A 27,988-nucleotide genomic window follows, 5' to 3' on the forward strand; every position below is an offset into this window, starting at 1 on the left:
AACCATGGCAGACTAATCGATTGGGCTATCATTCCTCGTGGTGCCCTTCCCACCCAAACTCGTGTTGGGTATGGCTTACTCAGACCCCTCTCACACCTCTTTTTCGTCTCTGTGCCATCCTCGCCATCCCCGAGATTGGTTATCACTCTGAGGGTTTCGTCCTCTGTGCGCACAGGGAATGCGTCACTAGAGCTACCTTTTCATACCTCGAATGTCAATTACCATTCTGCCTTTCGAGTGTTTCTTGGGGCTGGTCTTAATGTTGGCGTAAGTTTCTTGTAGATTATCGGAAACTACCTAGTTTCTACACGACAAACACGGGAGAAGGAAGAAACGACGTTCCAAGACGTTTCCTATCGCTATACTGTTGGGTCGATTTAACCGTCTCATGGAGACACTCCCAGGTACCATCATACATAGTGGGCAGAGGCAGTGGTAGGCCTTTGGGCGAATCCCGTACAGACGACCCCCCAGAGTCCTCGGGGTCCGCAGTTGGCACCGAAGGTATCTCGGAGTTGATTTCAGTATATCTGACAAGTGTTCCAAGTTTTCAAAATAACTTGGAAACATTGAAGTCATGATGTAACTTATGGCTACGTACTATTCAATGTCAATGACATTGTGATGATCACATCCCGAAGCTCACCACAGCTCAGGCTGTGGAAGAAGCCGTACGACGCTCGGGAATCATTACACATCAGTCAATCGAACCCAATATCTATGGGAACCCAGCAGCGACAGCCCAGCTACAAGGACGATCAGCCCCGTTCTATTGCATGGATATAACTGAGGCCACCCCTGCCGCACCGGGAGTAGCAAAGATCCAACAACCGGATGCCACCGAGACTATTCCCGACAGTGCCCGTAAATCAACCATCTCTGATCCGAGAGCCGACGACCGAAAGGTCGGAGCGGCCACAGAGGAAGGTTATCAATTGATTCTGGGGTGAAAATGGATTTGATGATTACTGACGTTCTGTCGGCAACAAATAATTATTTGTGCTTCTATGGTTCCTAATGCTGGGACTTAGGGCTCTGTGTCTTACGATCACAGAATCCGTATCAAGTCAGTAGCATCTAGGGATATGGTATATTAAGAGTAGAAATGAACTAGAATGGTGTTCCAGAGAATCTAAGGTATAGAAGATCGTGGGATCTGATAAATGCATGTGGGATATGTGGTGGGGGGATGTTTACATAATACCATACCTAGTTATCCACACTTGGCATGCATTTTGCGGCCCACTCTAGCTGTCGACCATGTACCATGTAACTACCTAGTTAGTACTAGGTACCTAGTACCTAGTAACATTGAAGACTGGCTGGTCACTGGTGAAGGAAAAAAAAAATAAGAAATTCACTAAAAAGATTGAAGAGAACAAGTGCAAATACATGGGACAAAGATGCCAACATAAAAACGAGATAAATTATAAGAAAATTATAATGACTAAGGAAATACAGGACAAATAGGTCATGAGCAATTTCCATATCGTTCGCGGCTCTCTTTGCCGCCACTTGCGACCTCAACCACCTTATATATCTCACACATCTCACATCTTCAAGCGATACAGATTCTCAGGCCGAACCAGTTCAATAAGCAGGCCTAGATGGGACAACCTCCCCGAAAGACCAGCTAGAACAAGATTTGCCCCATCCCCAACTGGCTATGTGCATATAGGCTCCTTGAGGACAGCACTGTATAATTACTTGCTTGCGAAGGCCACTGGTGGTCAATTCTTGCTCAGGATTGAAGATACAGATCAGGTAAAGTCAAACTCTAGTCTCACTCAGTTATGAATCTATGAATGGTGTTTCAGTAGATATGCTGTCAATATGCTAATATTCTTTCTTGAGGACTTAGGCAAGGATCGTACCAGATGCTGAAAGTAGACTATATGAGGACCTGCAATGGGCTGGTCTAAGTTGGGACGAAGGTATGTCTTGATATACCTAAACTCAGCTTAAACTAATCCTATATAATCCTATATAATCCTATATAATTTTCTCATGCTCACCTTTCTCCTTTTATCTAGGTCCTGATGTGGGTGGGCTTTGTGGTCCATACAAACAGGTATTCTCATCATACTTCTTCCCCCTTTCTCCATGTTTTATTCGTGCTAACCCTGTCCACAGTCGGAAAGACTAGAGATATACACCAAACATGCAAAACAACTTCTTGATGAAGACCATGCATACCGGTGTTTCTGTACCGCCGAAGAACTAGATCAAATGAGGGCCATTAGTCTAGAAAATGGTCACCCAACGATCTATAACAGAACGTGCACACATCTTTCACCAGAAGAGTCTGTTAGCCGGGCAGCGAATGGAGAGCCTCATGTTGTGCGCTTCAAGAGCCCAGACCAACCTCTGGTAGAGGATCTAGTGTACGGGAATTATATAAGGCCTGAGCCGATGGACGACTTTATTATCATAAAACAGGACGGATTCCCAACATACCACTTCGCCAATGTCGTTGACGACCATCTGATGGAGATCACCCACGTGGTACGAGGAGCTGTGAGTAACACCCCCTAGACAAGCACCTCGACATACACCTTGAAGCATAGAACTTACCATCAACCCTCCAGGAATGGCTGGTGTCTACACCTAGGCACGTAGCACTTTACCAGGCGTTCAATTGGCCGACCCCCCAGTTTGCGCATGTCGGGCTTCTTGTGAACAGCGAGAGGCAGAAACTGAGCAAACGCCACGGGGATGTCGACATCGCCTCTTGGCGAGACCGAGGAATCCTGCCTGCTGCGCTACTCAACTACGTTATGCTGCTAGGCTGGAGCTTAGGGAGGGGTGTGAAAGGACAGGACGAAGTGATGAACTTGAAGGAAATGGTTGAAAAGGTGAGTTGCCAGGCCACCCCCCCCCCCCCACACACACACACACTTTTAAACTAGAGCCACGATTTGTAATAATTGCTTGTCAAACGATTAGTTCAACCTGTACTTCACGAAAGGAGACATCGTAGTGAACCAGAAGCACGATTTCCTACAAAGAGCGCACGTGAAACGACTCGTGCAGTCCCGCAACACAGACGAGCTCTCCAGACTCGTACTCCCCATCATAGAAGCCGGCGTGGAGAGATACGAAGAAGAACGGAAGGCCGCCTCAGTATCGTCACTAGTATCGTCGTTACCATCTCCTTCCTATTCTAACATTGATCCTCGTCTTGATTTCTCTCCTCCTCCTCCTCCTTCTTATTCTTCTTCTCCACCCCCCAGCACCGACGAATCCACCACCACAACCCCCAAACCCTCCACCATGCACAGCATTGCCTCCGAGCTCGGGCGGCTCGTCCCGCTCGCCCGCGCCCGCTCCGGCTCCGACACCGCCCTCTCCAGCGCGTACATCAAGCAGGTCTTCGACCTCGAAACCCAAAACTACAAGGACGTCGACAGCTTCGTCTCGCGGAACCGCTACCTGATCTGGGAGGTGCCCGAGGCCATGTACCAGCGCAGCGCGCTCGCCGAGGTGCCCAAGCCCAGCACGACCACGGACCCGCGCACGGGGCGGCAGCGCGAGCACACGCACAGGCAGACCATCACCCTCGACGACGACACGCCGCAGACGCGCTCGGACCTCGTCGACACGCTCAGCGGGATCCTGTCGGAGATCCCCGCCGCCGACTGGACCGCCGAGACGATCGGCGAGAAGGTGCTCCCCTTCCTGCGCCGCGTCACCTGCACCACCTCTACTTTCGTCAACGGCGTCCTCGCCGACGACGGCAGCCCCGAGCCCTGGGGCTACCACCTGTTCCGGTGGATCGTGGCGGCGTCGGCTCCTGGCCCCGCGCTGATGCCGAGCTTGGCGGTGCTGGGCAGGGCGGAGACGATGAAGAGGGTCAACAAGGCGTATGAGATTGCGATGGAGATGGAGGCCGAGGTGGAGGAGGAGGAGGAGGAAAAGAGGAGGAAGGCTAAGGAGGATGAGGAAGAAGAGGAAGAGGAAGAAGAAGAGGAGGAGGAGGAGGAAGAAGAGGAGGAGGAGGAAGTGGTGGTGGAAGAAGTAAAGCCAAAAAGGGGAAGAGGAAGGCCAAGAAAACAAAAACCAGAAAACGAAAAATGAATCAATGCACTCTGACTGGAGGCATATTCCATATTCTGTGTAAATAGAAAAAGGGGTGACTTGCCAAAGGCACATGTAAGAAAAGAAGTACCCAAGTATTCTTGGACGGAAAGTGTGTATTATCATGTTTTTTCTCATCTCTAACGAACTCCCATTTGCCCCAATCCGAACGCCATGGAATGATTCATATCTCATCATGAATAAAAGTAAAGGACCCCTTCAGGTAAGTCCGCCTTCACAATAGGATGGATCATGCTTGAACCCCCCTCCCCCCTTCCCTTTAAACAGGGATCCCAGGTAACCTATTTTCCATCGACGGCACCGTAAAGTAACTAATCATGTCTTAAATCATGTCTTCTTGGGTACAGTGCCCAAATCATTGAACAGCTTAGCCTTCATCTCCACAGCCATGAGCCCCTGCTTTTCATTCATAGCCACCGAATTGCTCGTGCGGGCCAACTTCTCCATCTCAACATCCAGCACGCTCTTGCCGCTGCCCTGCGGCTGTCCCATGTTCCCGCTTCTGGCGTGGCGCTGGTACATGGTGCTAACCTCGCGGATCTTGGAGCTGAGGTCGAGCATCTGCTTGTCGCCGTAGTCGCGGTTGGTGAGCAGCGGAGTCTGCGAGAGCGTCTGGACCCAGTACTTGCTCCAGAGCAGCTCGAGCAGCTTCGAGTCGAGCGTCGACTTGAAGTGCGAGACCTCGAGGCTGTAGTAGCGGCTCGCGTGGGCGCCGAAGTCCTCGGCCTTCGCGAGCGGCACGGACTGACCCGAGGATGTGGAAGTATTGCTCTCGGCGGGCTTGTAGTTGTCGGGGTAGGTGCGGAAGGCGCCGATCTCGACGCGGCCGGCGCTGATGGTGCGGTCCGGGTCGATGACGACGGCGACGAAGGGGTCGTTGAACTTTTGCTGCATGCTTTGCGTGCCGACGTCGATGCCGCTGAGCCAGCAGCCGTAGCCGGGGTGGCTGTGGTACCAACCCACAACGTTTTCTTGACGGGCTCCCTGGTCTCTGGAGAGCTGCAGGTACTGGATCATGTACTCGTTGGCGTCGTCTTGGGCGTTTACACGGGTTTCTGTTCCCTCGACAGGTAGGCCGAAAGCGTCGGTAATAACGAGGGTATCGCCGTCGGTATAACCTTGCATCAGGCCCATGACCTCGATAGAACCGCCAGAACGGGCATGCATGACCATCTTGATGAGAGCGACGGCGCTGATTCGCACATGCTGGAAGTAGTTGGGATTGTCTGCTCCGGGCTTCGATAGAGCAGCGAATGATTCTTCGGGGGGAGTATATTGATAGAGGGCATCTCGCGTGGGATCAACAAGCTGGATGGCGTTGTCCAGCTCTAGATGGTGGGGTATTATTAGTATATATATTATCTTTTAAAAGTTGAAAGTGTGATAGGATTTATGCTTACCCCACGACTTCAGTGCCATATCCATATTGACAGTTTATTTGAAGAGCTTTCTATCATGAGCCTTATGATGTTTGTTGTGGCTGTTGTATGTGAAGGGTTAAGAGGGTAGGCTAATCGCTGAGCTGCAACAGGTACCTACTATGTAAGCCCTGGAGGTATGTAAGTAACGGGTAAGGTGGGGTGAAGTGAAGCTTACGGTGGAGTCCTGATAAGATTAACTTAAGCTCTTTCTAAATTCTTGCATATAGTATCTTCTTGCATATCGATAACATCAAATTTCGAGCCTCATCGCCAAGACAAGAATCTAAATCCACTCAATTCATCAATCAATCAATCTTCATCTCTCATAGATGGGAGAGGTAGCAATTGTCGCATAATGACCAGATCAAAGATAATAAGGCCGATACGGCAAGCTTTTGCCAGACCATTGGTGCGATTCTCTATCTTCTACAAAGAATACCAAAATGAATTAGCTAACATGGTAAAGGTCCAACGACGGCCAGGTTTCGGTCCTCTTGTGAGCGCACGCACACAGACATCAGCGTATGATGCGATTCCCACCTTGAACCGCGCAAAGAGCATCCAATGGAACTAAAGCAATCTCAGGGCTGAACCTCCTCGCATCGATTCTGCCAACCCCACCAATCCTCCTGATTCCAAATCAGCACCTCCTCAGCTTGTGTATGAATTGAACAATTAAGAATGAACCAAATTTAGCCCACACGAAATCAGTAGCTTATGCGATATACAGAAACGAACTCCCAGATCCTCGCGACGAGGAAGATGTCCGACTACCTAGAGCTGTCCAAGCCCTATACCTCCAGCCACTCCGACGCGAGGCCGAGTATGGCGTGCCTTCGTGCAGTCTACAGCTACGATCGTTCAGCATTCCCAATCTCGAGTTCTTTTGCGACTTTGCGCTACGAGCCGCATACTACCTGCACCTTCCTGCCTTCGGCCCAGTACCCCTACCCAAGATTGTAGAGCGCTGGACAGTACCCAGGAGTCATTTCATTTACAAGAAGTCGCAAGAGAATTTTGAGAGAGTTACGAGGAGGCGATTGATCCAGATCAGGGACGGACACCCGGAGACCGTTCAGATTTGGCTAGCATATCTCCAGAAACATGCGTACTATGGTATTGGTATGAAGGCCAATGTATGGGAATTCGACAGGCTCAGTAAGTTCATACGTAGAGCGATGGGAGTTATGAAAGTGACATCAGCTAACACAGGATAAAGACCCGGGCAAGGAGGCCGAAGCAGAGGCCGAGTCGTTGAAGGGGATCGTTGATGAGAAGCTGAAGAGCTTTGGGAGACGCGAGTCTCTAGGCACAGTAGAGAAGGTCAAGGAGTTGCTGGCCAGTGAGAGATTCAGACATACGAACTAGAAGCTGTCCTTGTCTTGGGCTATGGCTATGTGTATAATGAAATAAACCTACTTGACCCATGCAACATGAACTCTGCACTTTGATGTATAACTATCGTACATGAAATGAAATTATTATATCTTTAACTTTTATGTGTTGAAAAGGGGTATGAGTATTATATGAGGCATGGTGTTAATAGTCTACACATGCATTCATTGATGTAAGCATCTATTAGGGTTATAAGACTAGTTAATAAGACTAAATTTAACGTATTTTCTAATTGGCCCTAGCTTTACTAACATTCCATCGGAATATTCACGATTTTCATTCAGTTATCCAGCACTTCAATCTTATATCCAATATATCATTTATTACATTATTTAGATTATTTTGATTATTTAGATTCATTTGATTAATTTGATGTGAGAGCGCACTTTTCAACCATTCTACATATTTTATGATTAAATTGGTACGTATATGTGTACGTCTCAGAAAGCTTTAAAATGGTTAGCTAATCGGAATATGAGTGATATAGGCACCTAGTAGGCGGCTAGATGCGCTCAACACTTTGTTCTCGCTGCAGGCCCCTAGCCGGCCTTACGCGAAAACAGGTTCTGCGCTCAGCTGCACAACGGCAAATCCGCTGTGAATCCACCAGCAGTGATGTCAGCCTTGGCCAAGAACAGCCGGTGGCAGAAGCACCCAAGAAGAAGCGAAATATCGTCTTCTCGGGAATCCAGCCGACGGGCATACCTCATCTAGGGAACTACCTAGGCGCACTAAGGCAATGGAAGAAGCTGCAGGATGATGTCCAGAGCTCGGGGTCCGGAGACAAGCTGCTGTTCTCCATCGTGGACTTACACGCTATCACCATGCCTCAGGACGCTCCCGTGCTACGCTTGCGTCGCCGCGAGATGCTGGCTGTGCTGCTAGCCATTGGCTTGGACCCAGAGAAGGGGTCTACGATATTCTTCCAGAGCTCCATCCCCCAGCACACTGAGCTCATGTGGATTCTTAGCTGCACGGCGTCCATGGGGTATCTAAGCCGGATGACTCAGTGGAAGGTGAGTTTAGTTTGATTCCTTCCCCTTGTTCATGAACTTCCCTTTTTTTATTTAAACATCTTCGTCATCGTCATTATCATGTCTAACCGCCAAGCACGCAGAGCAAACTCACGATGGAGAACAAGCAAGCTGGAATCAACGATGAAGCGATGAACAGGCTCAAGCTAGGCCTATTCTCGTATCCCGTTCTCCAGGCCGCCGACATCCTGGTGCACCGGGCGACTCACGTCCCCGTGGGCGAAGACCAGCGGCAGCATCTCGAGTTTGCGCGGGAGTGCGCCACCAATTTCAACCATAACTTTAAGGATATTCTGATTCCCCCAGAGACCATGACTACTAGTAAGCCCCCCCTTTTCTCCTTTAGTAACTATGAAAATATCCCCTATTAGCCCCCTCCCCTTTTTTTTTCAACCCGACGCCCCGTCGATCTAACCAACCTACAGCCTTCGCAACCCGCGTAATGTCCCTCACGAACCCCCGGAACAAAATGTCCAAATCAACCCCCAACCACCGCTCCCGCATCCTCATCACCGCGTCCCCCTCCCAGATCCGCTCCCGCATCGTCGGCGCCATAACCGACAACCAGTTCACCGTGTCCTACGACCCCGAAGCCCGCCCGGGAGTCGCCAACCTGCTGGAGCTGCTGTCGCAGTGTGGCGGGTACTCTGCCTCTGCTTCGGATTCGGCTTCGGCTTCGTCGTATGCGCCGTTGATCGACGAGGGGGCAGAAGGGGTAAGGGTAGACGATGGCGATGGTGGAAGAGGAGAAGGAGAAGGAGAGGGGGGAGGGGGAGCAGACGGAAGCAAAGGCCCCCGCTACATCCTCCCGTGGAAGCTGGCGGAGCAGTACGTGGGCAAAACCCTCAAGGACCTGAAGCACGACGTCGCGAACGCGGTATGTAGCGAGCTGGACGGCGTGGCGGACCGGTTTGATGATTACCTCCACCGCAAGGGGGGCAAGTGGCTCGATGAGATTGCGGCGGAGGGCGCCGAGGTGGCGCGCGCGAATGCGGAGGCCACGATGCGCCAGGTGCGGTATGCGGTTGGTTTGTCGTCGAAGCCTAGGTAGGGTGGGTAGATGATAGATGGTTGTTGATAGATCATAAAAGCATATAACAGTCACAATGCATAGGTAGACGCATAAAGCATATTACAATTGTCTTTTCATTGAGTTTCTATTATATTGGCATCGCACGATGTACGTAGTCAGATACCTACTACCTAGTAGGTAGGTATTCAGCTCTGTACCAAGACCTTTGGCCCAAAGGTAGCAAAACTTAGGTACATACGCCATCCGGTCAGAGCATAAGATCGGATGCCCATTTGTAGTGTTTATCTAACACATTCAATAGTGCTCTCAGGGAAAGCCTCCACCGTGATTTCAAACGCTCGTCGAGCCAGGGCAATCATACCAAGAACCCGACATGCATGATATGATTAGTCCCTGAATCATTTCATTAACTAGATCAAGACGCATAGTCAAAAGCCGATCCCCTGCACGTCTTCCAAAAGTCACGAACGACTTGGTTAGTAGGAGCTGTACCGCGTAACCTGTCGAATAAGTCAGTCAGTCAGTCAGGACGATCCAAAGCTAGATAGCACATAGGAGAAGGGTATCACAAACTTGATAATCTTTCTAAGAAACAAGTCCTTGTCCTTCTCCGCTACCTTGTCACTCGGGAACTTCGGATCTTTCAGGGCCGCATCCAACCAGTCGTTGGCTTTCGCGTTGCAAACCACAAACTTCTTGAGTGTTTTGCTGAGGGTTTCTAGTTCACTTCTCAATCCCTTTCCTCCAATATTCTGTATCAACGATTCCGCTAATTTTGGGCCAATGTACGATATGGCGTTGTTGACCATGTCTTGCGTGTTTTGATCAGCCGTCCTGAGCGTAAGAAAGGTGGTCTGGTAGTCTCTAGTCAGTAACGTAAATCAATAAGACCAATCAGAAATGACTGACCCAAAATCCACAGGCTGCTCCCTTGGGCAATGGTTCGTTGCCATTCAGCATCAGGATAGCGAATGTGAAGAGAAGCTCAAGCGCCTCTCTGGGCTGGGACATAAATATCTCAGGTGCTCTGATCATGGCATTCTCTACAAATTCAATGCCATTTTGAGCGAGATCGGGGTCTTGTTCGGGTCCTATATCTTCATTAGAAACTTAACCAAAAAGAAAATGAGGTGATAAACCGTCAAAGAAATGCATAGGGCCCCATATGAAGGCCAATTGTTTAGTGAATCACCGTGTAGGGTCTAGACTCACCTGCTAGTTGAGAGAGGAGACCGACAGCCCAGGGTAAAAGGAGTCCAATGGCCTCGGGGAGATACTTCTTTTGGCTTCCACTGCCCAGGGATGCTACGAAAGCTCTAGCTATGGCCACAACCTTGGCAATTTCACATTGCCAGTCCTTGGTGATGAAGTCGATCACCACCTGCGGTGAGAAGACGAAGAACCCAGGCTCCGACTCGGAAAACCCAGCACGAAGAATACTGCAGATGACGCTCACAACATCACGGTCACTCGAAAAGGTCTGTTTGAGTTGGACCAAGATTGCCTATAATCGATTATCAGAATCTCTTGTTATATGGAAACAGGTGGTCTTTGATAGTCTACTTACCATAAGTTCTTGTTGTATTTGTGTGATAGCTGGAGACTTGTCAGTGTCAATTTCTGCCTCTGAACCCTCAAGAGCATCTACATCGAAAGGCGCTTGAAGTCCCTTAGCAATACTATGAAGACAGCGAAGAGCTCGTATAGCTAATTGAAGGGCCACTGCTGGCGCGGGTGTGGGATCCACCGGTCTTTGTCCGAAGTCGTAGACTCTAGACATAATCTGTTATTTGTTAGTTCCACTCGAAATAGATTTGAACTGCCTTGGGAAACTTACTGGGTTGTCAGGAGCCAAAAGACAATCTTGCCCACCAGCATACAGTTGTAGACTCGTCTCTACATCTGTTACCATTATAGCTAGGAGTCTATGGAACGCATTTGCCTTCTGGGAGTCATCATCGATGGCTTGGATAACAGCTGCTATAGCGCCGACAACTTTTTCTTCGGGTAAGGAGTCAATTCCCTGGGCTCGCAATGTTGGATATTGCTCTAGAAATGCATCGACCTCAGTTGTCAAGATGCTGCGACAAGACAAACAAAGTTCGCGAATCGCCTTAGAAGAGGGTAGCGCGAAGTACCTGTCGGCCATGGAGCTGAATAGAAGGTTCAGCGCAGCCGGCAGGAATTCCGTGCGACGAGTGAAGAATTCCGCGTAGCGTTCTGTCAGGGAGAGACACGTCTGTTTCGCTCGAACCGGTATCACGTCTTGTCCCTGACCCAATAGCACGAACAGAGGTGAGGAGAACAACTCTGCTAGGATATCATCCCACCGGGTCAACGGTTTGTTGCCTCCACTTGTGAGCTCCTCTGCCATGCAATCGGTTAGGCCGCCCAAGCAGAACGCTGCTGCTTCGACTTCAGCCCATTTTGAAACTGTTGAGGATTCTACCATCCTCTGGGCAAACATCGAGACAAGTGGACCGCCTATAAATGGGTACACCATCTGGAGGAATTGGATGATATCTTTTCGCGCCTCCGCAAAGTCGAGTCTCTCGGACGAATCCCAGGAATTGTACTCCGTGGCCGAAGGATATTGGCACTTCACCCAGCTAAGAGACACGGCATTCATAAGCTGTTGCAAAGGCGGCTGAGTTAGATCCATTTTTTTACACTCAAATTCAACCCAGCGGGCGTCTATAAGTCCAGTGGTCCAATTCTCCCAAAATTCGATAGCTCTAGGGAATATCTTATCGTCAACGCCCGGGTGCCCATCGGCTCTTAAAAGGTCGGTGAGTAAGACGAGTAGGCGTTGGGCCCTTTCATTCTCTCCCCTCATCATTTGACTCGACTGGTTGTCTGCGAAAGCCAGAATGAATAAGCCGAATTGTATCTCGTCAGCGTCACCATCGAGAAGATTTCTAAACCTTCCTTGCGCCCATTCACTCTCCAGAATATAAGAGTATATGGTGTCACATTCCTTTTGGGAGATAATTACCCCCCAATTCTCCACAAGCTCAAGAAAGAGGGTCAAAGATTGCTCAGATACTTCTTCGAGGGGAAGGCAATCGATGACGAGCGTAAATATAGTTCGGAGTGGTGAAGAAAAGCTGTGACCGGGTTTTGTAACGTTCTGCTGAAAGTACACCAGCCATGCTTGAGCACAGCTTATCGACTCTATTGGGAGAGTTCTGTCGATGGTTGGGTCCCGTACAGATGTGATGCCACGAGTCAAAAAGCTAGTCACATCCTCCTCATTGCCAACAACCTCTTTGTGGAATGCTATATTGGCGTGGGACTTGGTGCTAATTCTTGCCCCGTCGCTTGCCAGATATTGAGAGAAATATATTATAGCAAGGAAATCCTCGATGCTCAATGACGGAATGGCATCCGGGACAGAATAGGCATCTCCAACTTGATCTGGTGGTATATAGGCGCGGTTCTGTAAGCAGCGCGTAAGATGGCGTATGCATCGAGGCCATATATGTACGCAGCGAATGGCATAGGTGGCCAAGGTGGAACAGAGCTTCACGATGACGAACTTGGCAGTGCCATCCCGTAGAGAAGCAATGAGACAGTTTATAAGGGTCTGAAGCAGAATAAGGGCGTCATCGTCTGATAAAGCCTTATTGGTGTCATTCAGTTTTATGGTAAATGTTGAAGCAGCATAGAACTTGACATTATTGTCAGGTATAGTGAGCAGTTCATATGCAATCCCCCAGCCTTGGGGAGCTATCTGAGCTTCCAGCAGTATTTTCTGAGTACGAGAAATATACTCGGGAGTATTGTGGGAGCTGTATAGCTCATGAATTAACTAAGAAGAGAGAGTGCGTTAGTATCTCATTTTATGATTTCCGGTGATTTTCGGTGTTATTTTTGGTGTGATATATCATGATATATCATGATATGTTATACTCCGTATATCAATCATTGATATTTCAACATTGAACGACTCACTTGCACGACCTCAGGCGGGGTCGGAATTTGGTTCTGGTAAACTTCCATCTTGAATTGATATCCGGTTCATAGCGAGAAAGTATCAACAGAAAATAGCGAAGTAGTTGATGTGATCGGATGAACGTTGAACGTAGCACGTTGACAATTTGAGAGGCATCAGCATATATTTATTGGCCATGTGTATGGATATGTAAGAAACGCGATCTTTCTTTGGCGGATCTTTGATCTTGGGTTAAATGCAGTGCGTTTGGTACCTGGTACCTAGTACTAAGGTTAGCCTACTAGGTAAGGAGCTCGGACGTGGATAGATCGGTACCTGAGTACCTACTTAGGCACATACATATGACATACATGCATATGTGTGATTGTTTGATATGTGCATACGTACATGTACAATGCATACTGCATGTACCCCGCTGCGTAGATGGACATTTATGTGCGCATGTGGATATATATTCGCGCGTGGTACCTCTACTTTTAAGATACATGCATGTATAACATTGATTCTACGGATTGAAGTCTAAAACTACAGGGTATGTACACATCCATGATAAGCGCTAAAACGAAGTTATTTAATTTATATCTCAATGTTCTCAATATTTTCAACGTCGTTCCTTATCTTTACCCTATATCAAGATCACTTAAATACAGAAACGTTCTTCATGAGCTCTCAATTACTACAACGTAAAGTCATATCCTATCTCACCACTCTAACCTAACGGGCTCTTATGGAATCCTCATTTATTTCAAGTTGTATCCACAGGTACCTAGGCATACAACATTCCATCGTAGCTATAATATACAACGATGCTCACATACAAAGCTCATCATCACTACTTTCATCCCCAATCATACTATTACTATTACTTCTTTGACTTGCCAGACTCAAACCTGGCCTAGAAAGAATAGCCCTTCTACCCATACTCCTTCTTGACTTCTTATCCATCACATGGTTTTGATTTTCTTTTTCTGATCCAAGCTCATCATCGGAAGAATGGTATCCAGATTTGGTTAACAGTAGAGTTGCTTCATCCTTCTCGCCGGATTCGTTGTCTTCATAAGGTCGCATACGCTTCTTTGTATTGACGTGCCGTGGTCTGAGCGCATGAGAGATCTCAGGTTCGCTGTTTACCTGCCCCGACTCTATTTCTAGACCTCGAACGCTAGATGCGTCGCCGTATATGGCTTTCTGGAGCTGGGTGGATATTTTGCGCACGTCGCTCTCACTGTGATCCGTGTCTAACCTGGTCGACGATCTAGATGTCCTTGCCCTTGTCTGAGGCCGTCGTCGCCTTTCAACGACAGGGCTAGCCATCACCCACTCGCCTATAGTTTCCTCCCATCGATAACCCGTGAACAGTGATCGGGGGCAATCGTCGTCCCCTGTAGCCAAAGATTGGCTACAAGCTAGCCTCTCTGCATAGATGAAATCTTTGACATTGTTCGTCTGCTGTGCTAATGAAAATGCCGCCACAGCTTTCATGCTATCCAAAATTTCCTGGTCAAGTTCCAAGCTTTTTAGTTGTCCGAACAGCATATCGAGGCAATCGTGGGACGCTAGACACATTCCTCTGCCGCAACTTCGGGCCACCGAAGACACGAACGAGGCTATATCGGCAAGATGATGTCTGGTAGCGTGACTTCTTGCAGCGCCAAATTCCGTATTTTGCCGCCATGCCTGCTCGATGCTGTTGCTGAGGCGAGAAACAAAGTCACTATCGCTTCGAGCATTATTGGATGAGAGAAAAAGTGCCATATGCAATAAGTCGTTCCCAAATCTAGACCGCGTCATTTTCGACGACTCCAAGTCCGCCATGCACGATTTGAGAATGAGTCTAAGCCTATCGCCGATAATCTGTATCTTTGAGACCTCTGCGTTAGAAACATGTGCCGATTGAAGCTCGGTCTCGCCTAACGAACTCATCGCAGCTAACATTGTCAGAGCACTGATAAGCGTCTGTCCATTAGCGATAGCCATGTCCTTTTCTATTCGCGTTTTTTCAGGGCTACCTCCTGATGCGCGTTTTCGACGACAAAGCAATAGAATCGAATGGTTCATAAAATTTATGGCGTCGTCAGCTGCCTTCTCTATTGACAGGCCCTTAGCAGCTGCCGCCCATACGCGCTCGAAATCATGGGTCACAAGCCAGTCTTGTGGAAGAGTGCCGCTGGATAGTAGTTGCGAGTATTTTCGTAGAAGAAACGCAGTGGACCCGATTTTATCAGTGAGATTCCACAGCACCAAGAGGGGCCGAAGGGACGGTAGTTCAGCAAAGGAGCTATCTGGAGATGTTGGCTGGGGGTAATCGCGGTCAAGTAACACTTCGACAAGTTCCTTCGCCTCTGGCAATGCGCCTACTTGGATACAGAGGTCGATAAGCAGTTCGGAATAGTCGTCGCTAAATAACCCCTCCGAAATCCCCAGTTTGACCGCCTTCAGCCCATCCGCCCGGGCCACAACCCGTAGAGGCCTCCAGCCAAGGGCAGGGTTCGGCCCAAACGATTCCAGGTAGTTATATATGTACACCGAGGCGTTGTCAGCGTCTAGTGTGGAAACAGTCCCATTTTCCTCGGCCTCCAGTCTCTCCCATTCGTCTAACTCCTCGATATACTGAGGTACATTTCGTAGACATAGGTCGAGAAGTGAGCGTGGCCCTCGGGTCTGGTTAGTGTCAGGTCGAGTTGCTTTTAAGAGTGCTTCCAAGCTCCGGTAGATTGCCTCCAAATCGCCGTGTTTGCTTGGAGCTGACTGAGTCCGGAATTTAGCGAGTCGTTGGCTCAGGTCCTTCTGCTTGGACGACTCCTTGGAACGAGGATCTTGTCCGCAGCTGGATCTAGGCTGTACGACTTTTTCAGTTGAGTCACTAAACAAGGGGGAAGAGTTGACAGTGTAGCCCCGAGCACGTTTTAATATAGGTGTGGCAGCTACAAGCTCCCCGGCGACTTGGGCTCTCCCTTGGCCTCGGTGAATACAGTCTGTCGTATTTAGTCCTTGAGTGCCCTTTCCAGAGATAGACGATTCTTCTCGACGACGAAAAGGTCGCTTCTGAGAGTAAGTAAGGCGGATCCTTTTCCTGGGGCCTAGCCACTCGTGGCTGGTATTGGGTTGTCCAAAGCCAGTACTCCCTTCCTGCCTAAGCTCGTCCTCGGTGGTTTTAGGTAATGCTGCCGTCGCATCCTTTCTCAATGAGGCGATTCGCGAAACTAACGGTCTTAGTAAGCGTTGACAACGCGCCGCAGTCCACGGCTGTAGTGCTTCTCCCGATCCTTTTGGCCTAGGTGGTGGACGCCTCGGCTTATAAGGGGTTCGGGGTTCGTCAGGTGACATGAAGCAAGCTTATGAATACCTAAGTATATTGTTATGAAGCAAAGCAAATAGGGTGTTTATTTTAGGGATGCATATGAGCTCAAAAAGTTGATGAGGATGGCGATGTGGATAATGATAAGCTGTTTGTATACCGTGCTTTGTTTACATTGAGCAAACTTGCAAACTCCAAAAGCTGTATAGCAAATTATGTCGTAAGAAAACGAAGTCCATAGGAATTGATGAAATCCAAAAGTGTATAAAGATGCTTCATGAAGCCATGCGACGCGACATAAAGGGTGGATACCAACAGCATTCCTAGGATGTAGATGGAGATGGAGATATAAGTAAGTCGTGTAAGTAAATAGGTACCAAGCAAATCATGTGTCAGGTCGTGATTGTTTATTTTACTTCCCGATTAGGAATGGTCCATTATGCATCCCACACCCATGCCCACACCCACATCCCGCACAACATCTCGGTTATTAAAACATCTCAGCACTGTAAAAATATGGTCCATTACCAGTGTTTGTAAATAGCAAAGTAAAACCAGCCTGGTAGGACTTGATATAATGGATTTCGATATATGTACACTTCAAATTATTCATTAACTAAATCAACAACGTATATCCTTACTTGCATACCTACGTGTGCCTAGGTACCTATCTATATGTATGCATAGTGCTATCAATGATGTAGGTAGGAAAAAAAAAAAACACAGTTGATAAGAAATAAACGATTAACGCGGGGTTTTCCATGGATGTCTCTTAAACCGTTATATAAATTTTCACCAATCAAAAGCGCCGTAGCCATTAAGCACAGTGGCACTTTAACTTTATCATGCAGTGTTACATGCTAAGATCATCATCCTTAGGGCGGACAGGGAACCCCCAATGACCTCTACAAGCCTAACCGACAGCGCCTCAGCTCCGGTTTACCGGGAACAGCCGGGGTATTTTATTTTTTTAAATTTTTTTTTCAAGCCGTCCAAAAAAAAAATTGATATGTAGAGCTACCAAACAAAAAAAAATTATTGACGACGGGATTTTTTTTTTCTTTAATAAACTATCTACTTCAATTATAACGTAGATCGCTTTTCACGACGTTTTTTAAAATCAATTGGCACTGTCATTCTTTTTTATTATTTTCCTATTATACCTGTATAATACTTCTCAATACCTACTTGTTCATCCAAAACTTTCTACACTTCCCCCTCCAGGATTCAAAGCTGTGCGTCGGATCTCGTGGGTCGTTTTGTGTGTACAAGTAAAAGAGAGGGTATTATTCATTGACTTTACCAACTCGCGACACAAACCTACTACATCTATTTGACCCTACCTTCCCCAATTGGCCCATAATGCCGGAGGCACCCGAGTCTACTGGTACGTCAACCTGTCTCATGTTAAGCGGCTTTAAGCATATCACTTGGTGTGAATACAAATTAACATTGGTGTCGTTACAGCTCAGCAGTCCGGCCAGGAAGCCAAGACCCTAAATGGACAAATCGAACAGACTGAACAGACTGAACAGACTGAGGTTTCTAAAACTGGGTCCAATGAGCAAGCTGCCGAGCAAGCTGCTGAAGAAGAAGATGCTGGTGAAGTTGAAGATGGTACGAACTTCAAATTTACCCTTTACCTTTTAACTTGTAAACCCTCAACCCCCCAAAGAATGATCATGCTAACTCTTGCCATACAGCCTTGTATCCTCTAACTATTCATCTTCCTCATGAGCCAACAAAGATTCATGTTATGGTTAGCACATACTCTTCTCAGTCCAAGACCCAGCTATTAATGTAGCTAACTCCCTCGGTGCAGGTCTCGCCCCAAGAACAGGTCCACGAGTTGCGTCAGTCTGTAATCGAGATACCTGCCGCATTTCAATACTCCTGCTTCCACCTCGAGCATGCCGGTGAACGTATCAATGACTTTGTCCAAATCTCTGACGTAAAGGGACTTGGCCCAGAAGCCGAGATACGCTTGGTAGAAGACCCCTATACCGAAAAGGAGGCTAGAATACATGTCATCCGAATTCGTGACTTGGTGGGCGCCGCAGGAGATCGGACTGATACTCTGCAAGGGGTCTTGCCTGGAATATCCCTTTTCGACTCTGTCACGGCGAGTGCGAATGATGCCGACAATGTCCAAGCTAGCGCCTATGAGTTTGATGCTCCTGCAAAGCCATCAACCCTCATCCCCAAGGAGGAAGAGCCTGCCCCTAAGACCGTTAAATCCATTGCTCTATCGCCATGGAACCCCCCTCCCTACCACCTCAGACAGAAGGGCCACCTTCTATACTTACTCATCACCACGAATGAGGGAGAGCAGTACCAGGTCACCTCTCATGTTGGGGGCTTCTATGTGAACAAGTCATCAAATAGCAAATTTGACCCACTGCCGAGAGCTGCCCCCAAGGGTCACTCCGCGCACTCTTTACTGACTCTTCTAGGTCAAATCTCGGCCTCGTTCTCTGCATCCTTTGATCAGTTATTGCAGTATAACAACCAAAAGGATCCCCTTGCGACATTCCAGATGACCAACGCCATCCCTGCAGCACCATGGTTGGTTCCTTCGCAGTCTTCCCCGCTATGTGCCCATACCTCGGACATCACGAGAACTCAGGAGGGCTATCTGATAGCAGGTGTCGATAACACCGACACTTTGCGAGACTGGAACGAGGAATTTCAATCAGCACGGGAGTTGCCTAAGGAAACCGTCCAAGACCGCGTTTTCCGGGAGCGATTCATTTCGAAGCTCTTCGCTGACTACTCTGATGCTGCTGCTAGGGGGGCCATTTTAGTTGCCCGCGGGGAAGTCACTCCACTCAACCCCACAGAAGGCCGCGATGCACAGATCTTCGTCTATAACAACGTCTTTTTCTCATTCGGGGCTGATGGTGTTGGAACTTTCACCTCGGAGGGTGGCGATGATGCTGCTAGGGTAGCCACTGGAAAAGATGTCAATGGCGTACGTTTAGTCAACCAACTCGACATCGACGGACTATATAGCCCGGCAACTGTGGTGGTCGACTACCTTGGAAAACGAATTGTTGGCCAAACGGTTGTACCTGGCATCTTCAAACAAAGGGAGCCTGGTGAGAATTCGATCGAGTACGGTGCAGTAGAAGGCAAGGATGTCGTTGCAGCTGACGAACGCTTTGCCGCTACCTTTGAAAAACTGTCAAAGGCACTGAAGGTCAAGAAGCATCCCGTATGGGACAAGGATGGCAAACGTTACGATTTGGAAGCCAGTGTTGAGACCAAAGGATTGATGGGAACAGACGGCCGAAAATACGTACTTGATCTCTACCGGATCACGCCCCTAGACATTTTATGGTTGGAAGAAAACAAAGTGACCGAGGGGGAGAAAAATGAAGCCGACTACCCTCATCGTATGACAGTCCTACGACCTGAGCTGGTGGAGTTAATTCGAAACCAGAAGTGGACTGAATGGGTGAACAAGGAGCTTACACGCTTAAAGAAGCAATCTGACGCCAAATCTTTAGAGGAGAAGACTGACAAAAAGGAGGAATCTTCATCTTCTGAGGAGAAGACAACGGAGGAAAATGCTACCAAGGAAGAGGCTACGGAGGAAGAGGCCACTGAGGAGAAGGCCACTGAGGAAAAGACCGAGGACGTAGAGAAGCCCAAGGAGTCCGGCGAAGAGAGTGCTGAAGCGGAAGCCGAAGAGCGAATTGACGCTTCCGATTTCCAGTTTTCTCTCAACCCAGATGTTTGCAGTGGCCAAGTCCCTCAGACAGAGGCTGAGAAGGAAGAATTGGCAGCTGATGAAGAGGACGTTCGAAATGCCTGCAAACATCTACGTGAGTCGGCAATCCCTGATTTCGTCAACGACATCAAGGCTTCTGATCTACCTTTCCCCATGGATGGCCAATCCCTTACCAAGATGATGCACAAGCGCGGAATCAACATGCGATATCTTGGCACAATTGTGTCGCTATGCGAAGGACCTAGACTTTTGCGTCTACGGGACTTATGCTTGCAGGAGACAATTTCGAGGGCATTCAAGCACGTTTCTAGCAAATACCTGCGATACTTGCCTATCCCCCTTACCTCCGCCTGCATTTCCCACCTTCTCAACTGTCTTCTCGGATCCGAGTTCAACAAAAATCCTACGGCTGATATTGATGAGTCAATGAAGGCTCTGTACCCCGAAGCCGACCTTGCTTTTGCAAATGTCACACCAGAAACTCTTCGGCAAGAGATCGAAGCTGAGGCAGTCCGTAGATTCAAGGTAACGCTGGGCTCAGATTGGTCCAGTCAGGTGAAGCACTTGCAACTCCTTCGCGAGATATCTTTGAAGCTTGGTTTCCAATTACAAGCCAAGAACTTCCAGTTCACTAGCGAGCCCACCGCTTCTAGCACTGCAACAGCAACGAATGGAGTTAATGGCCACGTCAATGGTGAAAACAAGAAGAAAAAGAAGAAGACAAGAGATGGATCCCCATCTTCTGTTGCTTCTGTCGGCACACCGTGCACTTTCACTCCGGATGATGTCGTGAATATTGTTCCCATCATCAAGGACTCGGCACCGAAGAGTGCTATCTCGGAAGAGGCATTGGAAGGTGGTCGTCATTCCATCATACAAAACAACAGGAAAATCGGCCAGGAGCTATTATTGGAGAGCCTGACTCTCCACGAACAGATCTACGGAATTCTACACCCAGAAGTTGCGCGAGCCTATTCAAGTCTAGCACAAATCTATTATCAGCTGGAGGAGAAGGAGGCCGCTGTTGACTTGGCAAGAAAGGCCGTCATAGTGTCAGAGCGAACCATTGGTGTCGACTCTGCGGAGACGTTACTATACTACCTCAACCTTGGGCTCTATGTACATGGATCGGGCGACAGCAAGACAGCTCTTGCGTACGTCAAGCATGCGCTTAATTTGTGGAAGATCATCTACGGATCCGATCATCCGGACTCTATCACGACGCTAAACAATGCGGCAGTCATGCTACAGCATATGCAAGCTTACCACGAATCCCGTATCTGGTTCGAGCAGGCACTCGCTGTTTGCGAGCGCGTAATGGGCAAGCAATCTCTTCCCGCCGCCAGCCTCCTCTTCCAACTTGCTCAAGCGCTTGCCTTAGACAACGAATCGAAGGCGGCCCTAGGCAAAATGCGCGAGTGCTACAACATATTCCTGCATCAGCTCGGCCCCGATAACAACAATACCAAGGAAGCCGAGACCTGGTTAGAGCAGCTGACACAGAATGCCGTCGCCATAGCTAAGCGAGACAAGGACGCTCAGGCGAGACGTCTACGAGCCGGAATCCGGTTCCCACCTCGCCATATCGCACTCGGCGGCGGTAACGCAGCACAACCCACGGCCTTGAGCCGGCCTACTTCTGATAAACCAGACGCCCGCAGTATAGATGACCTCATCCAATTCATCGAGGGCAACAATGCGCAGAAGAAGAGTACCAAGAAGCGCACTGGTCGAAGCGGGCCCAAGACCCGGGTAGGTGCCACTGCGGCGTAAGAGGCATCAAGGCAACTCGAATGAGGATTACGAGAAAAGTGAGTTTTACACGATGTGAACGCAAATAGGGTCCATAACTCGGGGGTACAGGGGAATGGGAGAAGAATGAATGAAGAATGAAAAAAGCCAACAAATAAATAAACGACTCTCCTCTGCATCGCATTTTCACGGGTTCGAGGCGTCTTCTAAGCATGGGAGGAAAGGTTCGTCACGTTTCTCTCTCCCCCTCTCTCTTTGCGAGAGCGGGACTGGATGGTCAGTGGTTGCATATGTAGATGATTCCCTTTGTTCTTTTGCTTATTCTTCGGAGAAAATAGCAAGTCGGGGATCTTGCATTGTACATATATACACACATGGGCAGGCAGCTGGGTAGGGAGATAGGTAGGTTGGGTACGTACATACCATTCTTCTACTCTTCTTACACGGCTCTACGGCCGCGACGGTGATGGATGGATGAATGGGGATGGGTAGCAAGCAAGTAAGCTCTGTGATGTTCCTTATGTTCCAAAATCAGAAGACAGAGGGAAAAAACAAAATACTCCATTCCTGAACTCCTGAGTTCCTCCATGAAGGGTGAATGTAATGTGTCAATGATCATCACGTCAGGTTTCTCCTGAAGTGAACCTACCTAGGTACCTAATGTACAGTAATCAAGTCAGGCAAGCAAATCACCAATGTTTTCCGTTCTGAATCCATTATTTCTTTTTCAAAATCTTGAAAAAGTATTACATTATCTCTTTCACCCAGCTTCTACTTTCCGAAGTGCTTGTAGTGGATTAGATGATAGCGGGTTGATCGCTGCATATCATTACAACATTCGCTGAAGGGCACATGACGAAGAAAGAAAAGGTAACAAGACGAATCACAAGATGAAACTAGGAGGTATCTTAGGTAGGTAGGTTAAACCCCTTTTCTCCGTCATCCATATTGTTTTGGGTAGATATTTCCTCCCGTTCCCTTCCGTTCCTTCCCCTCCGCTCACGTCCGTCCATCCGGCCGGCCATCCCCCAGCTGATCCTGTCGACCTAACCTTGGTCTTGATGTTACATGAAGTCCCCCCCCTTCCCCCCGCTTTAGTGGTGAATGCATGGGTTAAGAAAGTTGCTATTTTCTTTTTCTCTCGTTCCCTGAAGCCAGCTAACTCTCTCCCCTCCTTATGAACGCCAGATTTCTCATGACCCCTTAATGCCGTGCCGCATCACTCGCGTAACTGACCTTGTCCGCCACGGACCGGTCTTTGCGTCAATTCCCTTTTTCATATCATAATACATGTGTATCACTGAGGGGGGGGGTAAAAAAATAAGATACCTAAAAAGCAAGAACAAAAACAAAAACAACCACTAAAACTCCGGCCAATGGTAGTAGTAAAACACTGGATGAGGGAGATCCTTCTATAGAGGGGGACCTCCTGAACCGAGAAAAATGCAGGGACTATATATACTATAATGAAGCAGGGGGGGCAAGAAGCAAAGATAAATCAGTTAAACAAACACCTCTTCAGAACTCCTCTAAGCCCGACCTCCATTGGCTCGTTGTACGCGATTGTTCATGCTGTGATAGGAGCCAATGCTTTGAAATCCCCTACATGTATGGTTAGCCAAAAACCTGTCAAACTTTACTATGCTCAATCGAAGAATAACATACTTGGTAAGATCAAAGCCAGAGCCTTCCTCTTCTTCTTCTGCCTCCGTGACATTCTCTTGAGTTTCGGAGCGACTGGGCTTGGTCGATCTACTAGGGCTAGCTATAGGCGAACGGTCGCCAGCGGCGGGAGGGGGGCTGCTGCTATTGGGCAAGCCCAAAGATTTCAAAGGACTGAGGTCGTACTGCGATGCCTTAAGGGGCGTGCTGTTGATATCGGCATACTTCCAGAAGGGGGCAGGCGAACTGGTCGGCATGTGTTGACTGGGCCTCTGGGCAGTACTGGGAGGCGCAAGTCGAGGGTGGACTCGGTGTGGTGCTGGAGTTACAAAAGAGGCGCTTTCATCCTGGAGATACGAAGATGAGAGGGTCGGTGGCGAGTTTGGGAGGGCATCGCCAAAGGATCCAGATGCATCTAAGGGTTTGCGACGCGGAAGAGGGCTACCGTCTTGGAAACTCGCCGGCCCGGTTGGGAGATATTTGCGGTCTGGTGTCACCTGAGATAGGTTGATGGTTGGTCTTGGGGGTGGCGATGTGATTGGCGAAGCCTTGCGCTTGCGGGTCGAGGTAGGTTCTCGAGCTAAGACATCCCTAGGCCCATGCGTAATATAACTCAGTTGATTGGGCTGACTAGGGGAAGATGGAGCAGAAGAGCCTCGATGCCCTCCACGTCCACCCTTGTAAGCAACCCGAACCATCTCGTCGTGAGCATCTGGAACAATTTCCCACTTCATACCTTTTCCGGGCTCGTCTGTCGACCGTGGCGCCTTCATGAAGGACTTGTTCAAGGACAAGTTGTGCCTAATCGAGTTCTGCAACCTATGTCAGCGTGACAGGTCAATCACATGTCAAATCCAAAAACTTACCTGCCAGCCGGAGGGGGGTTGGTTTCTATAGTAGGCATAATGGTTCATGATGTACTGGTAGATGCCAGCCAGATTCAACTTTTCTTCGGAGGTGCTTATTATAGCCTGTGTGATCATCTGCGCATAGCTGAAGTGAGGTTTAATATGCTTGTTCTCATCTTTGCTTAGGTCCACGTCGCTCTGGCTCATTATCACAGTTCCAGAAGAGCCATGTGCAGGCGTTTTAGCCTGGGAAGTGGTAGGACGGCTCTTCGCCGACGGTGGGGTCCCGGGTCGCCTGTAATCCGGAGGTGCTGGTGCAATTGGTTGCGGGAAGATCTGGCTACGGGAAGAAGAGGGCCTCGCGGTAGACTGCGAGGATGAATGGTCCGCGGGGGGTGCTGTGGGCAAGGCAGTCCTGCCAGTCTCGCGCACGGGACTTGAGCGAGGAGCCTTGAGGCCAGCTTGTTCAAGATACATGGGATGTATTCGAAGCGGGCCGAGGCTTGCTGGCAGGACAAACATCATCTCAATGCCGCCAGTCTCAATGACTTCGCCGCTAGACAATGGATGTGGATCATCCGTCTTCTTGAAGGGAACATTATCAACCTTAAGCCCATTTCTCCCTTTCGCCTGTAGAAACCACCTCCCGGCATCCGAGTCGTAATAAATGATTGCAGTCTGGCGCGAGAAGGTTTTAGAAGGGCCGAGGTCGATATGAACGAAATCCTTATCCTCCTGATCTTGTACTGGAGGATGGGAATGCGAAGGTTCGGAGGTTCTGCCTATATTGATAGATAAAGACTTGATAAAATAAGTCCAGTCTTGAGCGGCTATCTTGGCGTAAGCCTCTATGTCTTCGGTTTTGGCCTCGTGAATAGCATTGGCATGATCCTTGTTAGCTTGGGTTTGGATGCTTCGCAAATGTTGAGTGACCTGGGTAATCAGTCGGTCATCGTCGCTGGTGCTTTCGGTAGCTGAATTGTCAACAGTGAGGCTTGAGCCTTCGTCTTCTACTATGTCTGATATCGGTTCATCCACCTTAGCTTAAGATTAGTTGTTGCTGATTATATAAAAAAAAAAAAGTAAGGAAATAAACGAAAGGGAGGATTTACCTTCTTACGGCGCTTAGACGGTCGAGATGGCGAAGACTGCTCTAATAGAGCGGGGCTGGGGCTAACATCGCGAGGGCGGCGCGTCCTCTGTGATCGCTTAGATGATGGAGGCATGCTGAAAGCCCATTACCAGGCGATTGGCGATATATTCAATGCGTGTCCGGGGTGAGAGAGAGCGCGGAGGAGATAACAAGCGAGCTTGTCACGACTTACGCAGCCGGAAGAGGGGTCGGTGGTGAGGAGGCGCGTGGCGCAAATTGAAAGACGAAGTTAATACGATATCCCTTTTTGGTTTGCGTATTAATTGCAGAGGGGATATCGTGGGGCTTTAAATAAAACTTGTAAAAGTAATATTGTTTGTCGAATTGGGCAAATGATTAGGTAGGTGGGGTTAAATGCGCAGAGCCTCAAAAGAGTTGTGGTGGTTGACTCGTTGTAATGGTGGTGATGGTGGGATTCGACGCGGCGAGTGAGAATAGAGCGCGCCAGTTTTGGAAAAATTTAAATAGGCGACGGAGAAAGAAAGAATGGCCCACAGATATTTATACCATTCGGGAACACTAGAAGGTTTTTAATGTACGATAGGATATTACCAGTTTCCCTAGTAACCAAGTTTTTTAGAAGTAAATGGATGCGCGCAGATGACCAGGTAAAACTGTGTAAATGCGATGCGATTTGCGATTTTTGATTGCGATGAGTTTTTAAATATTGACTTTTGAACTTTAGTGATGTGGTTTGTTTAAAAAAAAAAAAGTACCTGGGTATACACTACCTATGTCGATCGGTCGCGCCTTCTACCTTCGTTACGCAACTTAAAAACATCCCTGCCTCCCTTCCACAGGAACGCCGCACTTAGTACTTTCTTTTAGTACTTTCTTTTAGTACTTTCTTTCCCACCTCCCACCTCCCACCAAGGCGCGTCACACACAAGTGCGCTCATACTACCTAGTAGGTACCACTATAATAGCCTAGGTACCTAAGTACTCTAGTACACATTTAAACCTCGGACCTAAAACACTTTCGGAATATAAACCCTCGGCTCCTCATTTTTCAAACAGGGCTCAATAGGCTGCTTCTTCTTTTTTTACTCAAGTCATAATCCCCACTGGGGCAATGCCATGCACAACTCTATTTATTACGCACATATTCTGTTATTCCACACATACTTCATACTCCAGAGTGATATCTAATATTATACTATACACATCTACACAGCCAGCCTTATACTTATATTTATCTTCATCATCTAGGTAAGCTTCAAGTATAGTGTAGTAAATAGGTACGAATACAAAGCACAGCATTTCATGTAGTGTTTATTATCATGATTCGCCCTCTAATCGCCTACGACTCGAAAACACTCCAAATAATTCTCTATATTCGGACTTCTTACTCTTCCCCCTTCTCCATTGGCTGATGTTCAATCCGGTCTCTGCACATCATTGCGGATATCATGTACATCCTTTATCATTGATTATCAGTAATTATCAGTGATGTCCTCTTCATGACGCACCTCTGCAAACAATCCATGATATCAAAGTGGAATGGAATCTAGCAGTTAACAGAATTTATAGGTATCCATGTCTTTAGTATACATGTAGATTATATATAGTATTTCGATCACTATTACCTCCAGAGTCCAGGCTCCAGATCTAGTCAAAGTACTAGCCCTGGAGGTATTATTGACTATGCCTGATACAATCTTAAGTCATTTACTTTTTTACTAGGTAAGACGCGGGGATCGACTTAAATGGGGTCTTACCGCTTTAGTTCTCTATCCATCAACCCCTTCAACAAAAAACACCAAATATCAACATCCTCAGCCTTTCCACTTAATGATTAAGGTTGAGTCCTTTTGTTTTCGACTACGTGAATATGGTCTACAAAGAATAGTAAACCCGATATCCGGGCTTTTGAAAGCTGATATAATCCGACCTTCTTCCTATTTTAGTCCCGGCGCATTCCGCCAGCCCAATCAGTAGGCTTAGCCGCCATAGCAATGTCTCCAAAGAAGTTTATACGATATATGTCGTGCCACCATAAGAGTAAGACATCCGAAAACGGATTCGAAGTAAGTTAGGTATTCTCAATGCATCCGATGCTGATTTCGGGTTGACGGTAATTTGCTGATCGCCAACGACCATGTAAGGCTTCTCGTGACTGAACCCTCTATTCAGGAGTATCAAAGATATTCATGAATTACTCGCGAATAAGACAAATGCATGTATTACTGCCTACATGTAAGTATTAACTGCTTTGCCTTCACGTATGTTCCTCTTTGGTCAGCGGCTGTCATCAACGACGAAAAGGAGAATTCGTGGTAGCGCTGTATTTGAGAGTTATAGCCAGCCTACCTTGCTATTCACGGAATTATACTATAATTACAACATCCTTGAGATGTTTCGAAGCTCAAGCTTAATGCGGTGAAGCATGAGAACGAAGCGCCGCTAATATCTTCACTGCCTACCTAGGTATAAGATATATCCCGATAAGGCTGAAGCGATGAGGTCGTTGCCATGAAGGACCATGGAAGTTTAAGCCACCTTAGGGTGTAACTGTCACATCGCTCAAGTTGGAGACTTGGAGTAACATACTATGTACTACTGTACTAGGTAGGTATGTAGGTACTCTACTAGGTAGGAGTCTAACC

The 27,988-nt window shown here is 48.0% G+C and overlaps 8 protein-coding genes across 8 annotated transcripts; 4 read left to right on the forward strand and 4 right to left on the reverse strand.

The window, feature by feature from the left end:
- The first annotated feature begins 1,336 nt into the window (after positions 1-1,336).
- On the forward strand, positions 1,337-4,251 carry GGS25DRAFT_135206 (uncharacterized protein). The gene is made up of 6 exons (XM_049256260.1): positions 1,337-1,764; positions 1,862-1,934; positions 1,989-2,071; positions 2,134-2,517; positions 2,589-2,855; positions 2,947-4,251. Exons 1-6 carry the CDS (start codon positions 1,474-1,476, stop codon positions 4,075-4,077), a joined length of 2,229 nt encoding a protein of 742 aa, XP_049120341.1. The 5' UTR covers positions 1,337-1,473; the 3' UTR covers positions 4,078-4,251.
- GGS25DRAFT_477027 (COP9 signalosome complex subunit 5) lies at positions 4,175-5,690 on the reverse strand. The gene is made up of 2 exons (XM_049259817.1): positions 5,499-5,690; positions 4,175-5,426 (listed from the first exon to the last, which is right to left on the reverse strand). The coding sequence occupies exons 1-2, from the start codon at positions 5,521-5,523 to the stop codon at positions 4,426-4,428; spliced, it is 1,026 nt and encodes a 341-aa protein (XP_049120342.1). The 5' UTR covers positions 5,524-5,690; the 3' UTR covers positions 4,175-4,425.
- Positions 5,691-5,761: 71 nt separating this feature from the next.
- Positions 5,762-7,101, forward strand: GGS25DRAFT_477032 (30S ribosomal protein S10, mitochondrial). Its single transcript, XM_049259818.1, has 5 exons — positions 5,762-5,928; positions 5,986-6,041; positions 6,105-6,179; positions 6,250-6,677; positions 6,739-7,101. Exons 1-5 carry the CDS (start codon positions 5,875-5,877, stop codon positions 6,885-6,887), a joined length of 762 nt encoding a protein of 253 aa, XP_049120343.1. The 5' UTR covers positions 5,762-5,874; the 3' UTR covers positions 6,888-7,101.
- Positions 7,102-7,263: 162 nt separating this feature from the next.
- On the forward strand, positions 7,264-9,081 carry GGS25DRAFT_477035 (tryptophanyl-tRNA synthetase). Its single transcript, XM_049259819.1, has 4 exons — positions 7,264-7,335; positions 7,402-7,930; positions 8,032-8,269; positions 8,374-9,081. The coding sequence occupies exons 2-4, from the start codon at positions 7,421-7,423 to the stop codon at positions 8,997-8,999; spliced, it is 1,374 nt and encodes a 457-aa protein (XP_049120344.1). The 5' UTR covers positions 7,264-7,335; positions 7,402-7,420; the 3' UTR covers positions 9,000-9,081.
- Positions 9,077-13,180, reverse strand: GGS25DRAFT_477039 (ARM repeat-containing protein). The gene is made up of 7 exons (XM_049259820.1): positions 12,936-13,180; positions 10,819-12,792; positions 10,549-10,764; positions 10,194-10,485; positions 9,891-10,072; positions 9,555-9,835; positions 9,077-9,481 (listed from the first exon to the last, which is right to left on the reverse strand). Exons 1-7 carry the CDS (start codon positions 12,981-12,983, stop codon positions 9,397-9,399), a joined length of 3,078 nt encoding a protein of 1,025 aa, XP_049120345.1. The 5' UTR covers positions 12,984-13,180; the 3' UTR covers positions 9,077-9,396.
- A 372-nt stretch (positions 13,181-13,552) lies between these two features.
- GGS25DRAFT_477041 (uncharacterized protein) lies at positions 13,553-16,669 on the reverse strand. Its single transcript, XM_049259821.1, has one exon. It carries the CDS (start codon positions 16,261-16,263, stop codon positions 13,747-13,749), a length of 2,517 nt encoding a protein of 838 aa, XP_049120346.1. The 5' UTR covers positions 16,264-16,669; the 3' UTR covers positions 13,553-13,746.
- A 525-nt stretch (positions 16,670-17,194) lies between these two features.
- On the forward strand, positions 17,195-22,431 carry GGS25DRAFT_477045 (clustered mitochondria-domain-containing protein). Its single transcript, XM_049259822.1, has 4 exons — positions 17,195-17,621; positions 17,702-17,851; positions 17,938-17,993; positions 18,057-22,431. Exons 1-4 carry the CDS (start codon positions 17,597-17,599, stop codon positions 21,738-21,740), a joined length of 3,915 nt encoding a protein of 1,304 aa, XP_049120347.1. The 5' UTR covers positions 17,195-17,596; the 3' UTR covers positions 21,741-22,431.
- A 475-nt stretch (positions 22,432-22,906) lies between these two features.
- On the reverse strand, positions 22,907-26,118 carry GGS25DRAFT_135343 (uncharacterized protein). The gene is made up of 4 exons (XM_049256261.1): positions 25,342-26,118; positions 24,248-25,267; positions 23,385-24,193; positions 22,907-23,321 (listed from the first exon to the last, which is right to left on the reverse strand). Exons 1-4 carry the CDS (start codon positions 25,453-25,455, stop codon positions 23,249-23,251), a joined length of 2,016 nt encoding a protein of 671 aa, XP_049120348.1. The 5' UTR covers positions 25,456-26,118; the 3' UTR covers positions 22,907-23,248.
- Positions 26,119-27,988: the final 1,870 nt, after the last annotated feature.

Source organism: Hypoxylon fragiforme, assembly GCF_022984875.1.
Source record: "Hypoxylon fragiforme strain CBS 206.31 chromosome Unknown GGS25scaffold_2, whole genome shotgun sequence".
NCBI lineage: Eukaryota > Fungi > Ascomycota > Sordariomycetes > Xylariales > Hypoxylaceae > Hypoxylon > Hypoxylon fragiforme.